Genomic DNA, 23827 nt, shown 5'->3' with positions numbered 1-23827 from the left:
GGCCTCACATGTGGCCTTTCTAATCCTAACAGAATTGATAGCTGGAATATAGATACAACAATTAAAGTAAAAGAAATACAGCATAGCCCTTCTAATTAACCCTTGGGTCGTGACACAAGCATGCCGTTAAGAGTTAATGGGGGCCTCAGTTTCATTATGAGATAATAAAATGGCCATTTAGAGTTAATGGCGGGTCTAAATGCAATTTATGAAAAATTCAGATGAGGAAATATAGGTGGTCGATCGGCCTTAGAGGTGGTCAATCAGACCTTAGTGCGTTACCCCGAACCAGTTGACCAGCTCAGAATCAGTTGACCAATTCTTGTTGATTTGGTGTAAACCAGTCGATCATTTCCTCGAAACCAGTCGATCGTTTCTTATAGTGAGGATTGCGTTCGGGAATGTTCTCTTATCGTTTTCTGTAACGATTTTGGGGGACGCATGTATGGGGAGGACGAGAGGAAGGACAACAAGTAAATGGCATGCCTCTCCCCCTCAGGCCTTTCCCTCTCTCTCTCTCTCTCCTAATTGGATATATAAAGAATGAAAAGAAAAAGAAAAGTGGCTTTTTGCTGGTTTATGAAACCTTTGCTCTCTCTCGACTGATAGTTTTTCTTCTTCTTCCAAAATCAAATCCCTTTCCTCCTTTGCTCCCTTCTTATATTTGCTAATGTAGCAATCCATTCCAATAGTGAGACTATTGGATTTAGCCTTTTGTTTCCCTTAAACCCAATTTACAACATCCATCACCTACAAGGAAGCTTGACTAGCACATATGCTTCCTGTAAGGTTCTTCCATTGCTTGGAGCGTGGACTAACTAGGGCCTTTGTGCAAGCGAGGGATGGACTAGTTATCCAGTATTTCATTTGAAGCAGTTGGTGACTGTTCGGGAGCTGTTTTCGGGAGCCTTCGGTGAGGACAGGAGCTGCCTTGGCTGCGTTTCGGCATTCACAGCATCTACAGGAGCATCCAATGATGTATACTTTCTAAAGGCCCTATGGATGGTTCAGTTTTGATTGCATATGGTTGTTAGATACCGGGTCTTGCAACGTGATCTTGTTTTCTTCCGCTGCCTATTTTATGTTGTTTTCGAAAAAGTTTTGAAAACGGGCTAAAACCCTTGCATGAACCACCAAGTGTTGGCATTCCCTTTCACTGATACCAATTGTCAGATCCAAGGATCTGATAAGGGATCAATTGGGAAGGATTAAGAGTTAGAGAAGATTTGGAGGGAGAGAAACAGTAAGAAAGAGGGAGAATGTTTAAGAGAGAGAGAGAGAGAACAGAAAGTGAGAAAGAAAGATAACAAAAAGTAAGGGAAAGGATTCTTCATTCACATGATAATCCCCATCCTCTAGTTGTGGCCTATATATAGCCCAGCGATACCACTATCCGGAATGTACAATCCGGTTAAGCACAACTGCTATAGTAACTAAGTACAAGCATTGCAAACAACAAGTATAAGAAAAGAAATACAATGACTCTTCTGCCCCTAGGAATGTGATAATACCCTCTAATGTGCATCAAACATGAACGAATCAGTTGGAGAATGAAAAACTCTTCCACCATAAAAATTCTATTGATTAAGAAGATATATATACAGCAAACTACCTAAATATTCTCTTGAAAAATCTCCTATTTTCTCTCCTATTTTATAGGGATAAGAACATAACTTTAGACTAATCAAATTTACAGATTTGGATTAGTATATATCTTGGATTTTTTTAGCTGATTCCAAGATTGCTTTCATCTTCTACTCTCCTTTATCGATTAGGATTAGAATACTTTAGTTGTGATCTCTTTGATCATTCTTGATCCTTATCCATCTAGCTCCTCTCTCTTGTCTCTTTCTTCTTTCAACACTCCCCCTCAAGCTGGAGAATAGATATCCATCATTCTCAACTTGCCTCTAAGAGTTTCAAATCCTTGTTTTTGCATAGTCTTTGTTAAAAAATCAACTTCTTGGTCTTCAGTAGGGACATAAGTAAGCCTTATGTCTCCTTTCTCTATCTCTTCCTTGACAAAATGTCTATCAATCCTTAAATACTTTATTCGGTCATGCTATACCGAATTGTTTACTATGCTTATAGCTGATTTGCTATCACTATAAAACAATTTAGGAGAATCTACAAGCATAGAGAGGTCTTTCATTCTATCCAAATCAATTCACAAATACACTGTGCAATGGCCTTGTATTCTACCTCTACACTACTGCAAGCAACCACTTGTTCTTGCTTCTCCATGTGACCAAGTTCCCCCATAACTTGGTGCAATATCCTGATGTGGACTTCTTGTTCTCAACAAATCTGGCCCAATCTGCATCAACATAACACTTTATTCCTCTTTCTTTGCTCTTCTTGAACATAAGTCCTTTCTCGAGTGTCCTTTTAGATTCCTTAGGATATGGTATGCAGCTTCAACATGCCTTTTTATTGGAGAATGCATGAATCGATTGATTATACTCACAGCATAGGCAATATCTGACCTTGTGTGAGATAGATAAATTAACTTACCTACCAAACGCTAAAATCTCCCTTTGTCAACTTTACTATCTTCATTTCCTCCTTTATTCTTCCAATTAGGTTCTAGAGGAGTGCTTGCAGGCTTACACCCAAGCTTGCTTGTTTCTCTTAACAAGTCAAGGGTGTACTTCCTTTGTGATATGAAGGTACCCTTTTTGTTTCTAGCAACTTCCAGACCTAGGAAATATCTCAGGTCTCCTAGTTCTTTAACTTCAAATGCCTCCCTAAGTTGATTCTTCAGATTTTCAATCTCTTGTATGTTATCACCAGTGATGATTATGTCATTCACATAGACTATTAGAATAGTCCTTTCCCATCAACTTCCATCTTTGTAAAAAGAGTGTGATCAGCTTGACCTAGTTTGTATCCAAGCTGATTTAAAGTATCACTAAACCTCTTAAACCATGCTCTAGGAGATTGCTTCAGGCCATATAAAGATTTTTTCAGCCTGCATACCTTTCCTTTAGTGTCATCTCTTTCAAAACCAAGTGGTATTCACATGTAAATTTCTTCCTCCAGCTCACCATTTAAGAAGGTATTCTTTATGTCTAATTGATATAATATCCAATCCAAGTTGACTGCCAAGGATAGTAATACTCGAATAGAATTAAGTTTAGCCACGTGTGTAAATATTTCTTCATAGTCAAGGCCTTGAGTTTGAGTAAAACCTTGAGCTACAAGCCTTGCTTTGTATCTATCAATACTCTCATCTGATTTGTACTTGATGGTGAACACCCATTTGCTGCCTAATATATTCTTCCCATCTGGCAGTCTCATTTTTTTCTAGTGCTTTCATCTCTTTCATGACAGTTGCCTTCCATTTTACTTCCTTTAATGCTTGATAGATGTCTTTAGGAAGATCCACATCATCCAAACTGGCTGTGAAGGACCTGAACTGAGGGGATAATTTTGAGTATCCCAGAAAGTTTGAGATGGAGTGTTTAGTGCATGATCTCACCCCTTTCCTTAGAGCAACGAGAATATCAAGGTCATACTTTTCATTCTCTCCTTTGTCCTCCCCCTGGCTAGGAGCCTCAACATCTCTATTAGATATCTCTTTTGGACTTATCCTTGGTTTAGATGAAATGGTTAACTAAGGGTCATGAGGCCTCCTTGAATAAACCATTAAATGAGGTTTACTTTGAATCTGATCATTCTCCTGAGTTTTGTTATCCTTGTTCTCTCTCCCTTGATGGGTTTAGTTAAAGGACATAGATACTTGATAGCTTTCAGGTGAAGGTTCAAATAGCTCCAAGATTGAGCTGGGTGTAGGCAAGAGAATAGAATAATCTGAAGTGAGCACCATTGGATCCGAATGGTGTTCAATTTCAATAATGTTCCTTTGCTGGGAATGTTTTTGGAAGAATGGTTGTGTATCAACAAACGAAACATCACAAGAGACAATGATTTTTTTTTTGTAATAGGATTATAGCATTTTTACCCTTGCTGAGTAGGAGAATAACCCATGACGAGGCACTTGAGTGCCTTAGGATCCAATTTAGATTGGATGGATTGATTCTTGTGAACAAAAGCAATACATCCTGTTGGAGAGTCCTAAGTGAAATAGGAGTGTTACAAAGAGATAAAAAAGACTGCTAAAGTGCTGGAAAGATAAGCAGAAAGTTTGAAGATTGAAACTCCTAGAAATCAGGAGAAATAATAGGATTAGATTTGATTGTTATCTTTTATTGTTTATTGCTTAAAGTTCTGTTATAGTTTATCTTATTGCTGTATATTATCTCCTAAATATTAGGATTAGATAGCTAAGAACTTGTATAAATAGATGTCTATTCATTGAATCAATTAACAAGTTTGAGTTCTACAAACTTAGTTGAAGTTCTCGGGTGTGTTATACCCTTAGAACAAAATCTGTTCATGGTATCAGAGCTCGGCTCTATCTAGCCTCATGATCCAACACAGATGGATCCGCAAGGCGGTGGGAATACAGCTCCAATTGCAGCGGAATCATCTGATAGTTCGGCTCTTCAGCAATCCTCAATTCCAGCGACTATGGCGTCTCACAACACCCTGTCATTGGACAACAACACCTTGCAAATCACCCAACATAGGTTAAACGGGAGAAACTTTAGAGAATGGTTTCAATCCGTAACCTTGGTGATAAAAGGCAAGGGAAAATATGGCTACCTAACCGGGGCAATTCCAGCACCACCAGAAGATTCAGGAGATTATCAAAGATGAGAGGTAGAAAATTCGATCTTGATGGCTTGGATCATCAACTCTATGGAGCCAAAGATAGGTCGACCCTACCTTTTCTATAAAACGGCGAAGGAAATTTGGGAGGCTGTTCAAGAAATCTATTCCGATCTTGAAAATACAGCCCAATGTTTCGAGGTTAGAGCTGCAATTCGGACTACCAAGCAAGGCAGCCTCGGCGTGACAGAATACTATAACAACCTAATGGAGTTATGGCAAGAGATGGATCTGTTTTATGATCCTGACTGGAAGTGTGCAGAAGACAACCAAAAGCATAGCAAGATGCTGGAAAAGGAGAGAATTTTTTATTTCTTCCAAGGGCTCAATCCAAATTTGGATGAGGTAAGAGGCAGACTTCTAGGCACTAAACCATTACCATCCATTCGAGAAGTATTTGCAGAGGTAAGACGGGAGGAGAGCAGAAAAAGAGTAATGCTGCCATCTACAACGGAACATAACTCAGGATCAGCCCTTACTACTACAAAGAGGGAAGATAATTCTAAGGAGAAGCAATGGTGTGAGCACTGCAACCGACCCTATCACACCAAAAGTACATGTTGGAAGTTGCATGGAAAACCCCCAAACTGGAAACCTAGGTCTAAGAAGGAGAAAGAGAGATCAGCCTATGCAACAACAAGTGCTCCTACTAGTGAAAACAAAACAGGTATGAGTCTAACTCATGATCAGCTTGAGTTTCTACAGAAGCTGTTACAAAACTCTCATATTACAAGGGAATTGGAGGATGTTGCACTAGGTCACTCAGCATCTATGGCACAAAAAGGTAATCAGCCTTTGTCTTTGACCACTAGAAAAATAAATAAGGATTGTTGGGTGGTAGATACTGGAGCATCCGATCATATGACCGGATCTGCTGCCACACTTGATATCTTTCAGATTGAAGAAAAGGGGCTAAATATTTTGATGGCTGATGGAACACAATCATTGGTAAAAGGAAAGGGAAGTGTTTATGTGGCTAATTTATTGCTCAAATCAGTGTTATATGTGCCAAACTTAGAATATAGTCTGTTATCAGTGAGCAAATTAACAAAAGACTTGGATTGCATTGTGACATTTTTTCCTTCATATTGTGTTTTTCAGGACCGACTCTCGTGGAAGACGATTGGCAGTGCTGAGGAGAGGGATGGACTTTATTGGCTTTCCAATAACAAGAATTCTCCTAGTCAAGCTCCACATAGGTTTTCTCTTACAGCTTAGAGTCTAAAATTTTATTATGGCATAGACGTCTTGGTCATCCTAGTTTTCCATATTTGAAACGCTTGTACCCCAATTTATTTATCAATAAAGAAAAGTTGGTACTCAAGTATGATCATTGCATTCTTGCCAAACAAACTCATAGCACTTATCAACCAAACCCATATACTCCATCAAAACCATTCCATTTGATTCATAGTGATATATGGGGCCCAATTAGAATTCCAAACTTAAATGGTGCAAGATGGTTCATAACATTCATTGATGACCATACAAGGTTATGCTGGGTATACCTAATGAAAGAAAAATCCGAGGCATGTGCTATTTTTCAGATTTTCCATAAACTCATTTTGAATGTTTTTCAGTCCTCTATTTGCATTCTTAGGACTGACAATGGCCGAGAATTCTTTTCTTATCCATTCACCCAATATCTAACTACTAATAGGATCTTTCACCAAAGTACTTGTCCTTACACCCCTCAACAAAATGGAATAACTAAAAATAAAAATCGACACCTACTTGAAGTGGCTAGATCCCTTATGTTCACAAGTTCCATTCCAAATAGATATTGGGGGGAGGCAGTCTTAACAGCCGCTTATCTCATCAATAGGCTGCCTTCCAAAGTCCTAAAATACCAAACCCCCTTGCACAACCTTACATCTATTTTTCCTCACGTTCGGATTCTAAACAATCTTCCTCCCAAAGTATTCGGATGTGTAGTATATGTCTACCAAACCAGTCCAAATCGTCATAAACTTGAACCAAGAGCCTTAAAGTGTATATTCATTGGGTATCCTCCTACTCAAAAGGGGTATAAATGCTTTTGTCCAACATCACAAAAAGTTATTATCTCATGTGATGTAACCTTTGTGGAGAATGAGTTATACTACTCAAATACCACACCTCAAATGAAGGACAACACTATTCCTATGCCCATTTTATTTCCAGTCCTTCAACCCATTCCTAATCATGATTCAAATCCAACAACTGTTGCTGATTATCCTCAGCCAGCCTTGTTTGAGCCTCACTGTCTGAGCCTTCCTCCCTCTCAAGAATCTCTAAACCCAGCTGGACCTATGGAAACTGATATAGTAGAAGACTTGAACATAGAAAAACTAATAAAAGTCTATTCAAGGCGAGGTAAAAGTTCAGCTCCTCAATTCAGCCAATTGTTAGAATCGAGGGAAGGTCCAGCAACTGAGGGAGAAAATAATGCTGCTAACAGTGAGTTAGATCTTCCTATTGCAATAAGAAAGGGCATCAGATCATGTGTGAAACATTCAATCTCCAATTACTTGACATATTCCAGGTTATCTCCTAAATTCAAGACCTTTATTACTACTTTGGATGGAGTGAATATACCTCGAAACATCCAAGAAGCCTTAGCTGATTCTAAATGGAAGGAGGCAGTGATGGAAGAAATAAGAACACTCAAAGGCAATCACACATGGGAAGTGGTTGATAGTCCGAAAAATAAGATCATTGGCTGCAAATAGGTGTTTACAGTTAAATACAACTCAGATGGGAGTGTGGACAGATATAAGGCTAGGCTTGTTGCCCAAGGTTACTCTCAAACCTATGGAATAGATTATGAAGAAACCTTTGCTCCAGTTGCTAAATTAAACTCCATTAGAGTATTATTGTCTATTGCGGTGAATTTAGATTGGGAGCTATTTCAATTTGATATCAAGAATGCATTTCTAAATAGAGAATTAGAAGAAGAAGTGTATATGAAAATTTCACCTGGGTTTGAGAAAGAAGAGAGGATTGGCAAGGTATGTAAGCTTCATAAATCTCTTTATGGTTTAAAGCAATCTCCTAGAGCATGGTTTAAGAAATTCAGCTCTACTTTGACTCAATTCGGGTACACACAAGGGAAGGCTGACCACACTTTATTTATTAAACATACCAATGGAAAAAGATGCATTTTGATTGTGTATGTAGATGATATAATTGTTACAGGGGATGATGTTCAAGAAATTGCAGCCCTAAAACAGAAGCTAAAGGCAAAATTTGTGCTAAAAGACTTGGGAACAATGAAGTATTTTTTGGGGATGGAAATTGCGAGTAAAGAAGGTATGATAATATCTCAAAGGAAATATACTCTTGATCTTCTAAGAGATACAGGAATGATCAGATGCAAACCAAGATACACTCCTCTAGAAAGAAATTGGAAATATGTGAAAAGAGATAATGATCCTCAGGTGGATAAGGAAAGGTATCAAAGACTAGTTGGAAGACTAATCTATTTGTCTTTAACTCGTCCAGACATAGCTTATTCTGTGAGCATCATAAGCCAATTTATGCATGCTCCAACACAACAACATATGGCAGCTGTATACCACATTTTGAGATACTTGAAAGGAACACCAGGTAAGGGATTATTGTTTCAAAAGAGTAATGAAAGGGGGGCTGAAGGATATTCTGATGCAGATTGGGCAGGATCAGTGATGAACAGCCGGTCTACATCAGGTTTTTGCACAAAATTGTGGGGCAACCTAGTCACATGGAGAAGCAAAAAACAATCTGTAGTGGCAAGAAGCAGTGCTAAGGCAGAATTCAGGGCCATTGCCCAAGGGATTTGTGAGCTAATTTGGTTAGTAAGATTAATGGAGGATCTACAACTACCTCTAACAAAGCCAACAAAGCTTTACAGTGATAGTAAATCAGCTATATGTATTGTTAACAATCCAGTACAACATGATAGAATGAAGCATGTCAGGATTGACCGAAGTTTCATTCAACAGGAAATTGAAGAAGGAGACATCAAATTGACATATATTCCTACAACAGAACAGGAAGCGGATGTGCTCACCAAATCCATGACAAGATCAAGCTTTGAGACTCTCATTAACAAGCTAGGAATGAGAGATATCTATTCCTTAGCTTGAGGGGGGGTATTGGAGAGTCCTAAGTGAAATAGGAGTGTTACAAAGAGATAAAAAAGACTGCTAAAGTGCTGGAAAGATAAGCAGAAAGTTTGAAGATTGAAACTCCTAGAAATCAGGAGAAATAATAGGATTAGATTTGATTGTGGTCTTTTATTGTTTATTGCTTAAAGTTCTGTTATAGTTTATCTTATTGCTGTATATTATCTCCTAAATATTAGGATTAGATAGCTTAGAACTTGTATAAATAGATGTCTATTCATTGAATCAATTAACAAGTTTGAGTTCTACAAACTTAGTTGAAGTTCTCGGGTGTGTTATACCCTTAGAACAAAATCTGTTCACATCCAAACACTTTAGGAGTAAGAGAGTTTAAGACTCGAGAATGATGAGGAACATATTCAAGAAGAACATTTAGGGGAGTCTTAAACTTTAGAACTTTTGAGGGAAGCCGGTTGATGAGATATGCAAATGTAAGTATAGCTTCTCCCCAATAGGAATTTGGGACTAAATGGGTAAACATGAGTGCCCTAGCTGTTTCAAGAAGATGACGATTCTTTCTTTCAGCTATCCCATTTTGTTAGGGGCTATAGGGACATGAGCTTAGTGAATGATACCGTGCTCTATTAAGTACTGATTAAATTCATTCAATAAATATTCTCGACCATTATCAGTCCTTAAAACTTGAATTGATGTTTGGAAGACATTGTGTATCATTTGATGAAGCCTCTTGAAAACAAAATAGGCTTCAGATTTGTCTTTCATTAAGAAAACCCAACTAATTCTTGTATGGTCATTGATAAATGTCTTTTGTACACTTATTTTGGTTTATAAACTTAGCATTTAATTATTCAATGAACATGATTGCTACTCATTTTGGGCTTAATATTGTCAATATAGGTACACATTACATGTAAAGCGAACATGGAGCAAAAAGAGTGATTTTGGTGCATGATGGGAGTTGAAATAAAGCTTGGAGACATGGTCGGGTATCGATTCAAAAGAAAGCAAAAGAGTGTCAAGAGCAAAAAGTGGAAGATGATGAAAAAAGAAGCAAAAGAAGAAGGCTAGCGGTCTTATAGCAGAATGCATACCGCTGTAGGACAGCTATAAAGTTTAGTTTCTGGAGCTCACGGTCTTACAGCGGAATGCATACCACTGTAGGACCACTTTAAGAATTGCTTTCTGGAGCTCATGGGTCTGCAACAACAAGCATACCACAATAGGACTACGGTAGCATTCTGAACTTCAAATCAAAGCTTGATTTCGGCCCATCTTCGTCCAAATCAATGAAAAATGAGAGTTTTCACTATGCACAACTTTAATAACCTAAAAACCCCTATATAAAGACTTATTCTTGAGGGTTTTGGGAGTTTTTGGCATGGAAGAGAAGCGGACGAAAGATTGAAGACTCTTGGGTTGTATCTAGCTAGGGTGAATGATGAAACCTCGACTTCTAATGGTTTGATTTAAAGTTATTTGGTTTGCTATTTTCTCATCCATTCGAGTTGATTGTTTGTTATGTTCATAATGTTGTTTTGATGCTTGATCACCATTGGAACATATTTGTGATTTGTATTGCTTTCGAGAGATTCAATATGGATTAGACATGGTAGCAAACAACGTAGGGTCCTGTAATAGGTAGAGATACCGTTATGTCCTATGAAATCATTTTGTGATGATCTTCGTGATTGAATGCATGTTTATATGTTCGAAGGTTAATTAGAGATAGTTAATCTCATATATATACATATAACTGAATGACCATCGAGAGAGGCTTTTGGTTGTAATTGAATTATCGATTTTCAATCTAAAATAAGGAATAGCAAGACCCGAGTAATGAATAATTGAATCATAGAAGGCCGACAGTGGATTCACAAACCCTAGTGCATTAACTTTGAGAGTTTTTGAATCAAAGAAATTGTTTTGTTTGCATCTTTTATTAGTAACTTAGTTTTCTTTACAGTTAAAGTCTTTGTTAATGTGTGTGTTAGGTTAAGGTTAAATCAATTAGAGTAAACGTCAAAAGTTAGTCCTCGTGGGTACAACACTCTATTCATCACTGTATTACTTGTCACGATCCGTCCACTTGCGGAATAGAATAGGCAGGACAAGTTTTTGGCGCCGTTGCCGAGGATATATGTTACATGATCTGGTTGAATAGTGTTAAAAAAAAATTGTCTTATTTTGTTAGGTAGACGTGCCATCAATGATGAAGCTTATTTGGTACCATTTTGATGAAATGAGTAAAGAGAGTGATGCTATTCATTTTGTTTTGTGATTCATTATCCATGATAGATGAATGTGAGCACAACTGTCAAGAGGTTAAATGCATAGGTTCCCATTTAAACTTTCGCCCTTAAACCAACTTTGTGAGTAACTCAATTATCAAATATTATGAAAAGAAAAGTTTGGGGAAGGTTGAGCCATGATGACAAATGTTGAGGAATGTGTTGACTCCGTGCTTTGTGTGGAATGTGTTAGGCATACTAAGGGAAGCTAGGCAATGACCATAGGCTAGTGATCTAATCCCTATGTCACTATGTCGTGCACCAATGTAAATTTGAACCTGCATATATCTTATACCTTTCTTCGTAGCCTGAATGACTTGAGTGATTATGCCCGTAGAGGTATCTTAAAACCTGGTGCCCCGTGGTCATCTGGCTTGGGAGTCATCGGCTAAAAGCTCGTTACAAGGGTCATTCAGAAAGCTTAATGGAGTGAAGGCTTGCACATAAGATATAAAAAAAAACGAGATGGAGCATAAAATGCACTCGTTCAACAAAAAAAAAAAAATCTCAATAATGGTGCCGATGTTTGTAACTCTTAGGGATTGAGAAAACTGGTGGGTTTGACTGTCTAGTGGATGTTAGCATGCCGAAGCATTCAAAATAAATGAGAGTCTTTCAAACCAAGACAACGCCATTTTTGGCCGAGTCCAACCAAACTTGAACAAGAAAGAAAAGAGTGATTGAGAGCACCTAGGGACTGAATGAAAAGACCAAGTTTGGGGGTGGAGTGCATATTACGAGCGAAAAAGTGTACAGGACCATCAAGGGGTCGGGATACCAAAAACCTTATGCATGATATTGTACCTGACAGGATTCGCACACACACACGTCAAAACATGGAATAAGTCAAAAAACAGTTGTGTAGCATTACTAGAAAACTCTATGTGAATGATACCAAAATCCGAGGCTACCTTGAAGGCTATCGAACTTGTAAGTGATTTTGAAATATTAACTATTCTCTACTTGAGCGGTGATATATTTGAGTCGATAATCTTGCCTCACGGGTCTGCAGCAACAAGCATACCGCGGTAGGACCGCGGTAGGGTTCAAAGCTTCGTGAAAATGCCGTTTTAAGCCCGTTTCAATCCAAATAAAAGAGAAATAGACTCCTTCAAGGTGCATGACTTTGATAACCTAAAGAGGACCATATGAAGACTGATTTTGGGGAGATTAAAGGAGTTTTTTGGGGGCATGGAAGAGAAGCGGACGAAAGATTGAAGACTCTTGGGTTGTATTTTTCTTTTCTTTCTCAATCTCTACTATGGATTCAAACTCTTTTCTTTTTTCTTTTGATTGAGAGCATGCATAGCTAAGTGTTTATAGCTAGGGTGAATGATGAAACCTCAACTTCTAATGGTTTCATTTAAAGTTATTCGGTTTGCTATTTTCTTATCTATCCGGGTTGATTGTTTGTTATGTTTATAATGTGTTTTGATGCTTGATCTCCATTGAAACTTATTTGTGATTTGTATTGCTTTGGAGAGATTTAATACGGATTAGACATGGTAGCAAACAACGTAGGGTCCGATAATAGGTAGAGATACCATTATGCCCTATGAAATCATTTTGTGATGATCTCCATGATTGAATGCATGTTTATATGTTCGAAAGTTGACTAGAGATAGTTAATCTCATATATATACATAGAACTGAATGACCATCGAGAGAGGCTTTTGGTTGTAATTGGATTATCGATTTTCAACCTAAGATAAGGAATAGCAACACCCGAGTAATGAATAATTGAATCATAGAAGGCCGACGGTGGATCAAATAACCCTAGTGCCTTAACTTTGAGAGTTTTTGAATCAAATAAATTGTTTTGTTTGCATCTTTTATTAGTAAATTAGTTTTTATTACAGTTGAAATCTTTGTTAATGTGTGTGTTAGGTTAAAGTTAAATCAACTAGAGTAAGCATTAAAAGCTAGTCCTCGTGGAAACGATACTTGATTCATCATTATATTACCTATTACGATTCCGTTCACTTGTGGGAAAGAATAAGCGAACAGTCATTAATAAAAGTGATAAACCATCAAGTATTAGTGAGATTTGGGATTCTAGATGGCCCCCAAATGTCACTATGAAATAAATGAAAGGGTTTTGATGGAGAATAAACACGAATAGGATGAGGGCTTTTGGTTTGCTTGGCAAGAATGCAATGTTCACAAGTAAAGTCTTTATTGTTTGAAAGAAAAAGATACAAGATTCTAAGATACTCAAAACTGGGATGTCTTAACCGGTGATGCAATGACATAATTTCTTATTCTGAAACAACAAATAAAGAAGATTGAATAAGAAACCTAAATGCAGTAGAATGATCAAGTCTTGAGGTTTGATAGAGTCCTCCTCTCTCCTCAGCACTGCCAATCATTCCCCGAGGATAGGTCCTAAAAAACATAATAAGATTGAAAGAATGTCACCAAACAACCCTTGTCCTTAGTTAATTTGCTTACTGATAACATATTACACTTTAAATCAGGTACATATAGTATTGATTTTGAAGTTAGTCCTACTATATAAGTTGTTCCTTTCCCTTTTGCAAAGGATTTTGTTCCATCAGCCATAAAAATAGTAATATCTTGATCACAAGATTCATAAAAATAGTAATATCTTGATCACAAGATTCATAATTGGACAACATATGAAGAGAACCTGTCATGTGATTTGATGCTGTAGTATCTATGATCCAACAACCTTTAGGAAGAGTTTTGGAAATAAGAGAGTATTTGGCATTACCTTGCTTTGCTAAGGATATCACCGGATTGGAGTTGTCTGAATTTTCAGTCTTAGCAACCTTAGTTTGACTCAAAAGTTGTTGAAGAGCTTCCATTTGGTCTGTTGTTAAGGTGAAGTTTGTACATCCTTTTCCAACCTCCATCATATAGATAGTTTGTTCTCCGTGTTGTCCTCCCTTCCTTTCATTCCTTGGTTTCCAGTTTGCTGGCTTCCCATGAATCTTCCAACAAGTTTCTCTCGTGTGGTAAGGTCTATTACAGTGATCACACCACTACTTCTCCTTTTGAGACTCTCCTTTAACAGTGATGATAGATATTTTCCCTCGGGAAACGTTAAGGGATGAGGTTGGGGTATAGACCTCGCTATTAGAATGCCCTGAATCTGTCGACATCACCTTCTTCTTGCTTTCTTCTTGTCTAACCTCTACAAAGACCTCTCTAATGGAAAGAAAAGGCTCTGTGTTGAGTAGCTTGCCCCTCACTTCATTAAGGTTTAAGTTTAGCCCATGTAAGAAGTCGAAGACTCTTTCCTTTTCCACTATCTTGTCATATTTCTTTCCATCCGCAAAACACTCCCATGTAATCTCATAGAACAAATCCATCTCTTGCCACAATTCTGTTAAAGAATTATAATACTCAATTACAGAACTTGTACCTTGTTGTGTGGTTCGAATGAGTGACCAGATCTGGAAGCTTTGGGCTGTATTTTCCATGTCAGAATATATTTTTTGGACTGCCTTCCAAATTTCACTAGTTGTCTTGTAAAATAGGTAGGTCTTTCCAATCTTTGGTTCCATAGAATTCACTAACCAAGCCATAACAATAGCATTCTCAGCCTCCCATATGCCATATGTAGTTGATTCAATGCTCGGTTTGGTGACTACACTAGTTAGGTATCCTATCTTTCCCTAACCTTTAACGAGTAAAACTAATTGGGACCATTCTTGTAATTGGTTCCATTCAGTTTGTGTTGTGTGATCTGGAGAGAGTGACTTTCCATGGCAGTTTGAACAACTGGAGCAGCTGGAATTGAAGTATCCTTCATTGAAGGAGGATTAGAGGTAGAAGTCTCACTGGCTGCTTGTTTTTCAACCATATCATGGACTTTAAGAATCCACCATGCAACAAGAAACAAAAAACAAATGCCACGAGAACTTGGCTCTGATACCATGAATGAATCAGTTGGAGAATGAATAACTCTTCCACCATAAAAATTCTATTGATTAAGAAGATATATATACAGTAAACTACCTAAATATTCTCCTGAAAAATCTCCTATTTTACAGGGATAAGAACATAACTTTAGACTAATATAATTTACAGATTTGGATTAGTATATATCTTGGATTTCTTTAGCTGATTCCAAGATTGCTTTTATCTTGTACTCTCCTTTATCGATTAGGATTAGAATACTTTAGCTATGATCTCTTGATCACTATTGATCCCTATCCATCTAGCGCCTGTCTCTCGTCTCTTTCTTCTTCCAACAAAACGCAATTATCCTCTGAGTGTATACTATGTAGACAAGAGATGATCTTGAAGATGCTAAAAATGCCAATTTGGAGTCAATTTTTTTATCTTGGAAATTGTGCCTTTGTAAAGACCAAATAATACCTTATAAAGAAGAAGAAAAATGCCCACTACCTAAATCCTCTCTATCCTTGGCCAACTGAAAGACGTTCAAAACACCCTAATACGCTAAATATCTAAACAAAAAAACCTATCTCTAACTCCAATACCCAGATGGAAACAAATTAAGCCAACAAAACTCATCTTAAACTCCCATAATCCATCTCCACATGCTAAAGCCATAAGGAGGTCAGATTGGGGCCATGAACCAACCGCCTAGCCCTTTCATGTTTGCTCACTATGAACTTTCTCCACAAGCCTAAGCTACCTAAAGTAAATTTCCACAACCACCTGTCTTAAGGTCTTTATTAGAAAGCCTAGGGTCCCAGGGTTGAATAAACTTGTTCAAGAAACTTGAAGTTTTTTTATTATATGAAAAGGCAATCTTTGGTAACATCCAAAACTCTTTGGTTAACGTTTGGAACAAACATATCAAAGGATTTGATCTACAACATAGTAAAATTCTATTAAAGCTAAAAGGAAAATTGTATAGGACAACTATAAGACTAGCTTGTTGTATGGCAAAGAATATTGGGTGGTAAATCATCAACACGTGCAAAATATGAGCATAAAAAGATGAGGATGTTACAATGAATGCCCAACTATACAAGAAATGATAGAATAAAAAAAAAAAGTTATTCATATAAGTTCGGTGGCTCCTATTGAAGATAAAAACATGAGACACGTGGCAATATGAGAAGAAGACTGATAAAGGCTCTTGTGAAGAGATTGGATGGAAATAAAGAAGTCTTTATCAAAACAGATGGAGAAAAAAAAAAGAAAAACTTGGTTGGAAACTTTAGGTATGATATGAGTTATAAGGGCTCTATAAAAGCTATGACCACAAATAGAGATGATTGACGAACTAGAATTCATATACTTGATTATTGTTATTGTTTTTGTTGTGCTAATCCAAAGAATAGAGAGGAAGAATACAAATTACAATAAAGCTTTTCTGAGAAATTGTTTGTCTTTATACAACACATCACATATTATGTGATATCAAGCCCCTCTGCTAATATCCCTTGCCCCAACCAACAGTAGTCTATCATAGCTCACAAGGTACGTAAACTCATCCTTGAAACCCCTAAGAAAGAATCCCTTTGTAGCCTTTCAATCTTTCAGCCATAGAGACAAGTTGAAAAGATACTCCTAATCAAAAGTCAACTGGCCTCCTTTTAGAACCATAATGTCCCTTCCAAGAGGCAAGCCTCTTCTTATATATCTCCACAACCTCATAGCAAACACTCTCACAACCAAATAATAAAAATGGATGGCAAGCCAACTCTACACCTAGAAAAGCCAAAAAAATCTCAACTAAGCAAAACTTTTTAAAGCATAACATAAAATGAGTCTTACCTAATTGAGGTCCTAGCTAAAGGAACCCTCTTTGTCTTTGGTGAATAACAACCATTCTTTGCTGACATCTCATCTTGACAATGTACAAGTCACAGGGAAAAAAATTCTACATAAAGTTGGCTTACAATGCTATAAAAGAAATGAATAATGAAATGGACAGAATGGAAAATTCAATAGGCATCCATAAAATCAGGTGCAGTTTGTGGTCAGACTTTCAAAGACCACTCATAACATTGGCTAAACTTAAAAAGGGAACAAAGAGAAAAGGAGAAACCACAAAAGGGAAGAAGATTCCAAAATCTAGTAGATTTATAAGCAATGTTGACTATTTTTATTTAAAAAGATTAATCTTCCCCATTTAAACTAAGGGTTGAGGACCATATTCAGCTCAAGTTTTTAGGAAAGTCACGTTTTTCAGAATTGTGGCAAAACTTATCTGTAATTGAACAAGTATCCAAAAGTAATTCAATCAATAACCAGAGAGGCTCTCACCATGTTGGCAGTAACTTGCATAAACAGCATTGTTCACAACACCATACTGGTCCAATTCATAGTCACGCACCTTGAGCTCAACTTCATGGAATCCGCTCATTCTGCTAAAATAATCCAGAAGAAGAACTTATTAAATTAAAACCTCCAGTTTGATCCCCATAGACAACCCCCAGCTTAGGTTTTGCATGGCTTAATAAAAAGTCCTGAATTTGAGTCCACTACATGTACCTATGAAAAAATATACTTGTACAACTCCATCCACGAGCACTAAATGATCTCAAAAGGTTCCACAATTGCAACAGCAAAGAACCATCTAAAGCTCCTCATATCTCCGATTACCCAAGAATAAGTAAATTTCATGTCTTCGTTAAAACATGTCCAAATTAGAAGTCTAACTCAACATAAAAATCAGGTCTGATTAAACAAGTTTAAGTCTACAAAATTCAACCCAAATAGAAATTAGGAAAAAGAAATATAACAATACCATAACCATAGTAAAAGTAACCCATCATTGTTCTTTTACTCAATATGAATCTTATGAAAGACCAATAAACATTACATTCTGCTAAGTAAAACCTCCATTTGAAAAATTAGCAGGGAATAAATCTTAAGAAAAAAGATGCAGAACAGAAGACAGCAGTAGTACCCTCGGCCACCTTTTAAGTCGAATGCCACCACAGGACTACTCCTGGCACGAGAAGGGAGTGGCCGGCTTTGCAGCGGCGAGGGTGCTGGAAAATTTGACGGCAGGCGGCGGAGATTTAGCCACGCGTTCTTGGAACAAGAGCTGGGAATTACAGCCATCGGAACAGGGAACCCGAGAACCTGAACCATCTCTGCAATCGACAACAGCGACGGAGAAAGTGATGAGAATTCTGTCTCCGCATTTGGGCGGCTTTAAACTCCATGCCGCTCACCTGCCAACCTTCCAATCACGCGCCTAGCTCGTGAGCCCCGGGCTTGGGATCGGAGCTAAGGCTAACCAGAAATGGAGTTTTCCTTTATTTTAAAAGCATTTTCAATGCTTTTAAAATCGACCTACCGGAAAAAGAAAAATTTTACGATTTAATAGTCCGATTGAGATTGAATTTTTTGGATTGATTTTTTTTTTTACTTTTATTAAAAAATAAACATATAACAGTTAAAATAATAATATAAAAATTAAAATTAATAACATATTTTCTTTATAAATTCTGAATTTATAATGAAAAAGTTCACGGTTCAATGGCGGAACTTGCAATAGATATTTTTATTAAATAAATAAATATATAATTATTAAATTATAATGTAAGAAAAAAATTTAAAATAGATAGCATATTTTCATGATAAATTGTCAATTCATAATAATATTAATAAAATAATTAAATTATAATACTAATTTAATAAATTAAATGGGTAAATGAGTGATTGGCTAGATTATACGAAAAGTGATATAATACAAAATAAAAATAGAAAAAGGACATTTTAAAAAAAATAAGAAACAAAATTCAATAAATAAAAAAATATAAATTTTTTTTATAAATATAATTTTTAATATAAAAATATTTATTCAATCGAACATAAATATAAATTTCATCGTCTATTCAAACAAACATAAATCCAAGTTTTATTATTCATAAACTATGACTTAATAATTAAAAATAAATAATAAATCTAAAGAAAGAAAATATATATATATTCATAGGATTGTAGCTATATATATATACATACATTCACAGTCACAACTATATGTAATATACATAAATTCAAAATATATATATATATATACATAATATATTCACAATCTACCTAAGAAAGAGTTAAGAATATGAATATATATACACAAATGAAAAGATGGACTCATCGATGTAAAAGCTTGAAATTGCATGTAGTCGTCGATTGAAGATGGATGAAGCGATGGAATAGTGAAACCACAACAAGATCGAGAAAATGAAAGGATGATAATAGTAGACTAAGTGACGGAACTATGATCAGAACAAGAAGACAGAAAGACGACTGCAATGATGATAAAAGAAATTAAAGAACTTTCAATTTTTTGCGAAATGAAGAAAGAAGAACATATTAAGGCTAAAAATTTTCAATTAGAGTGGTCGTGGAATAGAGTGGTCGTGGAACAGTAGAGATGAAATTGATTCCATCTTACATGGCCATTGGGACATGAAATGTGTTTCCAATATTTTTCTAATATTGTGAAATGACCCTAATATATTTTCAAAATTAGAGAAATAGCCTAAAAATGCTTCTTCTTTTTTTTATGTTTCTTACATTTATTTTTTCATATTTCCATACTATATAACTATTATGGACATTTGGGATGCATAGACGCTGGTATAGCGAAGGTGTCCATGGAAGACTTCGTTGTTAAGGTGACAATGTCATTTTGAAGATAATAATCATAAAAATCACTCATTTTCAAGGGGAACATTGTCTTGGCCAAGGAGGCAAAATAATTTTTGAAATATATATTTTTAATAAATTTGGTTTATTGATGATGTTCAAAATATTTTATATAAATTCTTTTAAATTTGAAAACTTCATGCTTATATACATATATCTTTCAAAATAGTCGAGTATGTTTTGTATAAAATCAAGCTTGTGAAAAAAAACTCTTTAAAATTCGGCTAAGTATGAAAAAATCTTTTGATTATATGCTCATATTAGTCGAGTATATATAAAACTTTTAAAAGAAAAGTAATTGAGTAAAGCTTTTGAAAATATATTTTTAATCTAAGTAAACTTCTAATTCAATCAAGTATTGCCCAGTATTGCTTTTAAAATAATCGAGTATTGAAGTCATTCAATTGACTATCATGAAAACCTTACTCAAGTATGTTTTTGCAAAGCTTTGTTTCCTAAAGCTAAATCGAGTATGGTACTTTGTATAATTGAGTATTAATTTTTTATACTCGAGTAAACCTTTGAGAAAATCGAGTGTCTTTATAATTATGAAATCTGAGCATATTTTTTAGTCGAATAATGCTTAGTATGCTTTTCAAATTAGTCAATTACTTGCTTTAACAAAATATTTTTCACTCAACTATAAATATCCTTATACTCAAGTGCATTATGCAAACTCTTATTTTTCTTAAAATCAATCGAGTAAAGCTTGTTGTTAATCGACTAATGTGCTTTTATCAATTGAATATCTATATAAGTTAGTCGAGTAAATAAAGGGTTGTCTCTGGCTAAATATTTGATCTTAAAGTTAATCGAGTATCAAATATTTGTACTCAAGTAAATGTTTGAATTAGTCAAGTAAGCCTAGTCTAATAGTCGAGTAAATAATGCATAGCCTATATGGCTTTCCGAATAGTCGAGTAATGACTTGGTCATACTCGAGTAAGGCTTTTACATAATTGATTACTTGATATGTCCAATCGAGTGAAATGTTATAGTAGTCAAGTATCTCTACAACTTAGTAGAGTAATTGTTATCAATTTTTGAAAAATAGTCGTTTGACGCATTAAATGCTTGGCAGTCTTAACTTTCAAATCATTCATTTCAGACAACATAAGCTTTCTTGAATGATTTAATAAATGTTGTTTAGTGTTCATAGAGATAAAAAATAGCAGTTGTGAGACAAATGAATCATTTAATTTGAATTCTACCACGTCAACTAACATTCAATGCAGGAAATCTATAAATAGGAGATGAATCAGCTTATTGAAAAAGGTTAGAAAAGCTTAATGCAAAAATCAAGAACATCATTCGAAACACTTCTAGCAATCTTTTTCAAATCCTTCCTATTTCTCTTTAGCTTTCTCCTTGAAAATCTTTCTGTGAGAATTTTTAGAGTGCTTTATTCCAAATCTTGTAACTCTTTAACAAGAGAAAATCCATTGTGATTACTATTTCATTCATAATTTTCTCTTGAGAAATCTTTTCACAACTTCTTGTGAACTTGTAAAGGTTACGTCTGATCTTATGAAAAGGCAGTGGTTCCGGTTGCGCTTGTTTGAAAAAGCCAACTGTGTAGGTGTTAGTGTTAGTGCCCTAAATGCTAAATTTACACTACATGTGATGTATGTGTGTGGCACTAATAATGTTATCTTGAATAATATATATATTTCATATATATAAAGTCATATCTTCATTCATACTCTTCGTTTTTATTTATGAATTAGTCCTTAAACTTTTGGGTAGAGATCTAGTTCTTAAGTGTTAAGAATGATATGACACATATTTATAGTTCAGGATTTCTTAAAGGAATTCCTTATCCTGAGATTTATCAGAAGGAGAATATGATATATCTATTATAGACCAGCATATGTGCTACTACCATTATTTAGCAATGAGATGCTAATGAGTATGGGTGGTGTGTCATATGCCATCTTGCATGAGATACAAATAGTAGACATGTGGGTGGATATTAGTTGAACATCTATTGAATGTGATGCCTGCGATATATCACATGGCTTAAGGATTAATGATATGTCGCTGGTTCTCGATTGTGTACCTGCTTCTTTGACTAGAAGCAACAGAGTTATTTTGTGCATTAGTGTCAGAGATTTATTGTTGAGCGGAACCATTTAGAGTGAGAGGTGGGAATGCTCTATGTGTGGTCTTCGGGCAGTGGTGTATGGAAACAGATGTTTGCTGATGGGATCCATTGTCCTTCATTAGATGGGGGTGAACATCCTATGTGTTCTTAGTTAGTTATGCTTGTTTAACTCCTAGCAAGCATAGGAATGATCGAAAAGGTGTTTTCGATGTTGGAAGTTGTTTTGAAATGCTACCTCGATCACACCATACTAGATATGTCATAGTTACTGAGTCTTGTGAGTTTAATCAGTCCATGACTCTCACTTGCCATGATGTTAGTTAGTGGAAGGATTAAAGTGCATGGTAATCTAAAAACCTTAATAGGTTCATTTGAAGTTCAAACCTCATTGCTGTTAGGATCATCTTAAGTCTTAGCTAGAGGATACTCAGGATCTTTCAGGATGTTCTAGGGATTTAGAGAGATCCTCTTAGTAGGTTGAAGTATTCAACTAGCGTTAAGGAGTTGACGTGTCTTGATTACTACATGGCTATGGACCTAAAAAGTCACACGCACACTGAGTGTTGTGCCGATTAGTGATTCAATGCTATAAGTGTGTTTCTTTTCATTAAAGAGTTAATGTTGATGGTTGCAATTAAATGCTAACCAAAGATATCCAATTTTATGGAAATCGCTAAGTGTTAGCGGGGCACACCGTTAAGTGTTAACGGGGCCTTGGTTTCACTAAGAGTTAGTGAAAAGACTATTAAGTGTTAATAGCGAGGCAAAATGCATCATTTCATGGTGGCTGTTGTGGTCGGTTGACTAATGGCCTTGGGGCTATTGATCGGTTGGACCGATCGACCGTTCCTTATAAGTTATCGACTGTTTTGTGCTAGACCCGATTCCCTATGTCGTGTATAAATATCATGGGAAAGTGGTAAAAGAATAAGAAGTTGCCTTACACGAAAAGAAGTTTGGAGAAGTTGAAGGAAAAGTCCTAGGGCTTTCTCTCGTGGGTTCTTCTTCGTCTTCATCTTTCTTATGGCTTCTTCTTCTTCCTTCATGGTTGCTTGCAAGCTTGAAGGGTATTCTTTCTCCACTCATCTATAGTTTGCTTCTTTTCCTTCTTGGATCTTCTAGTTATTGTATAGAAAATGCAACCTTTGGAACCCCTTCAGCCTTACATTACCTTCTTTAAGAGGGTGCTAGTTATGCTCTAAAGAAGGGTTAGGTGGTAGCTCGAGCATAGACGGACTAGGACCTCTTCACTTGAGGATACGGGTTTGTCACCTGACTTGCAAGTTTGTGGAAGCATCTTGGAGCTTCTTTTGAGGACAACCGATGGGGAAAATTCATCCTAGAGGTATTTTTGAAATACCCTTATGGTTGGTTTTATGTTTTATGCATATGGATGACTCTTATTGGGTCTTGCAAGGATAATTTTGCTTCCGTCATTTTGTTATGTTTTTAAAAAAAATTTAAAAATCGGTGTCCCTTGCATTGATCCACCAAGCGTTGGTGTTTTGGGCCTCCCATTTTCAGTAGGTTTGTAGTTGAACCTGTAAAAACTACAAGGTAATATAATACACTTGTGTGTGTGTTTGCAAAATCATTAGTTGTGAACTAAGGTAGTGGATTAGGTAATTGAGGCTGAACCCCTTTATATCTTGTGTTCTGCTCCTGTCATTTTATTTCCAACATTCTTATTTCATTTCTATTTATTCAAGTTTATTTTTCAAAAAAGATGAAAAAACTTAATTCACCCCCCTCTTAAGCTAACTCGTACATAACATAACTTACATTCTCTACAATTAGAGTAGTTCATCAATTAGATGGTTTGAGAGCATGTTATCCTACATTTTGTAACATAATTTGGTAGGATAGACAATTTATCATGGCAATGTACAAGCTATCTTTTGTAATAGATGTCACCCTAAACAATGTTTTTGCAAGGTATAAGAATATCAATCTTTGGGCTTGGGTTTGAGGGTTGAAAATAAGGG

The 23827-nt window shown here is 36.0% G+C and overlaps 1 protein-coding gene across 3 annotated transcripts in view; it reads right to left on the bottom strand.

The window, feature by feature from the left end:
- Window positions 1-18335, bottom strand: part of LOC127806913 (acyl-acyl carrier protein thioesterase ATL3, chloroplastic) — a 46933-nt gene extending 28598 nt beyond the window's left edge. Inside the window, exons 1-3 of one of the 3 annotated variants that reach the window (XM_052344509.1) lie at window positions 18259-18335; window positions 17988-18177; window positions 17342-17445 (exon numbers count right to left, since the gene is read on the bottom strand). In XM_052344509.1, coding sequence (XP_052200469.1) covers window positions 17342-17445; window positions 17988-18175 — 292 coding nt within the window. In that variant the 5' untranslated portion in view covers window positions 18176-18177; window positions 18259-18335. Of the gene's footprint in view, window positions 1-17341; window positions 17446-17987 lie in introns of all 3 variants that reach the window. The other 2 variants (XM_052344508.1, XM_052344510.1) reach the window with 2 other exon arrangements.
- Between the last annotated feature and the right edge of the window lie 5492 nt (window positions 18336-23827).

The sequence above is a fragment of the Diospyros lotus genome, chromosome 7, assembly GCF_014633365.1.
Source record: "Diospyros lotus cultivar Yz01 chromosome 7, ASM1463336v1, whole genome shotgun sequence".
NCBI lineage: Eukaryota > Viridiplantae > Streptophyta > Magnoliopsida > Ericales > Ebenaceae > Diospyros > Diospyros lotus.
The sequence above is the reverse complement of the archived record's forward strand: the minus strand, read 5'-3'. Positions and strand labels throughout refer to the sequence as shown.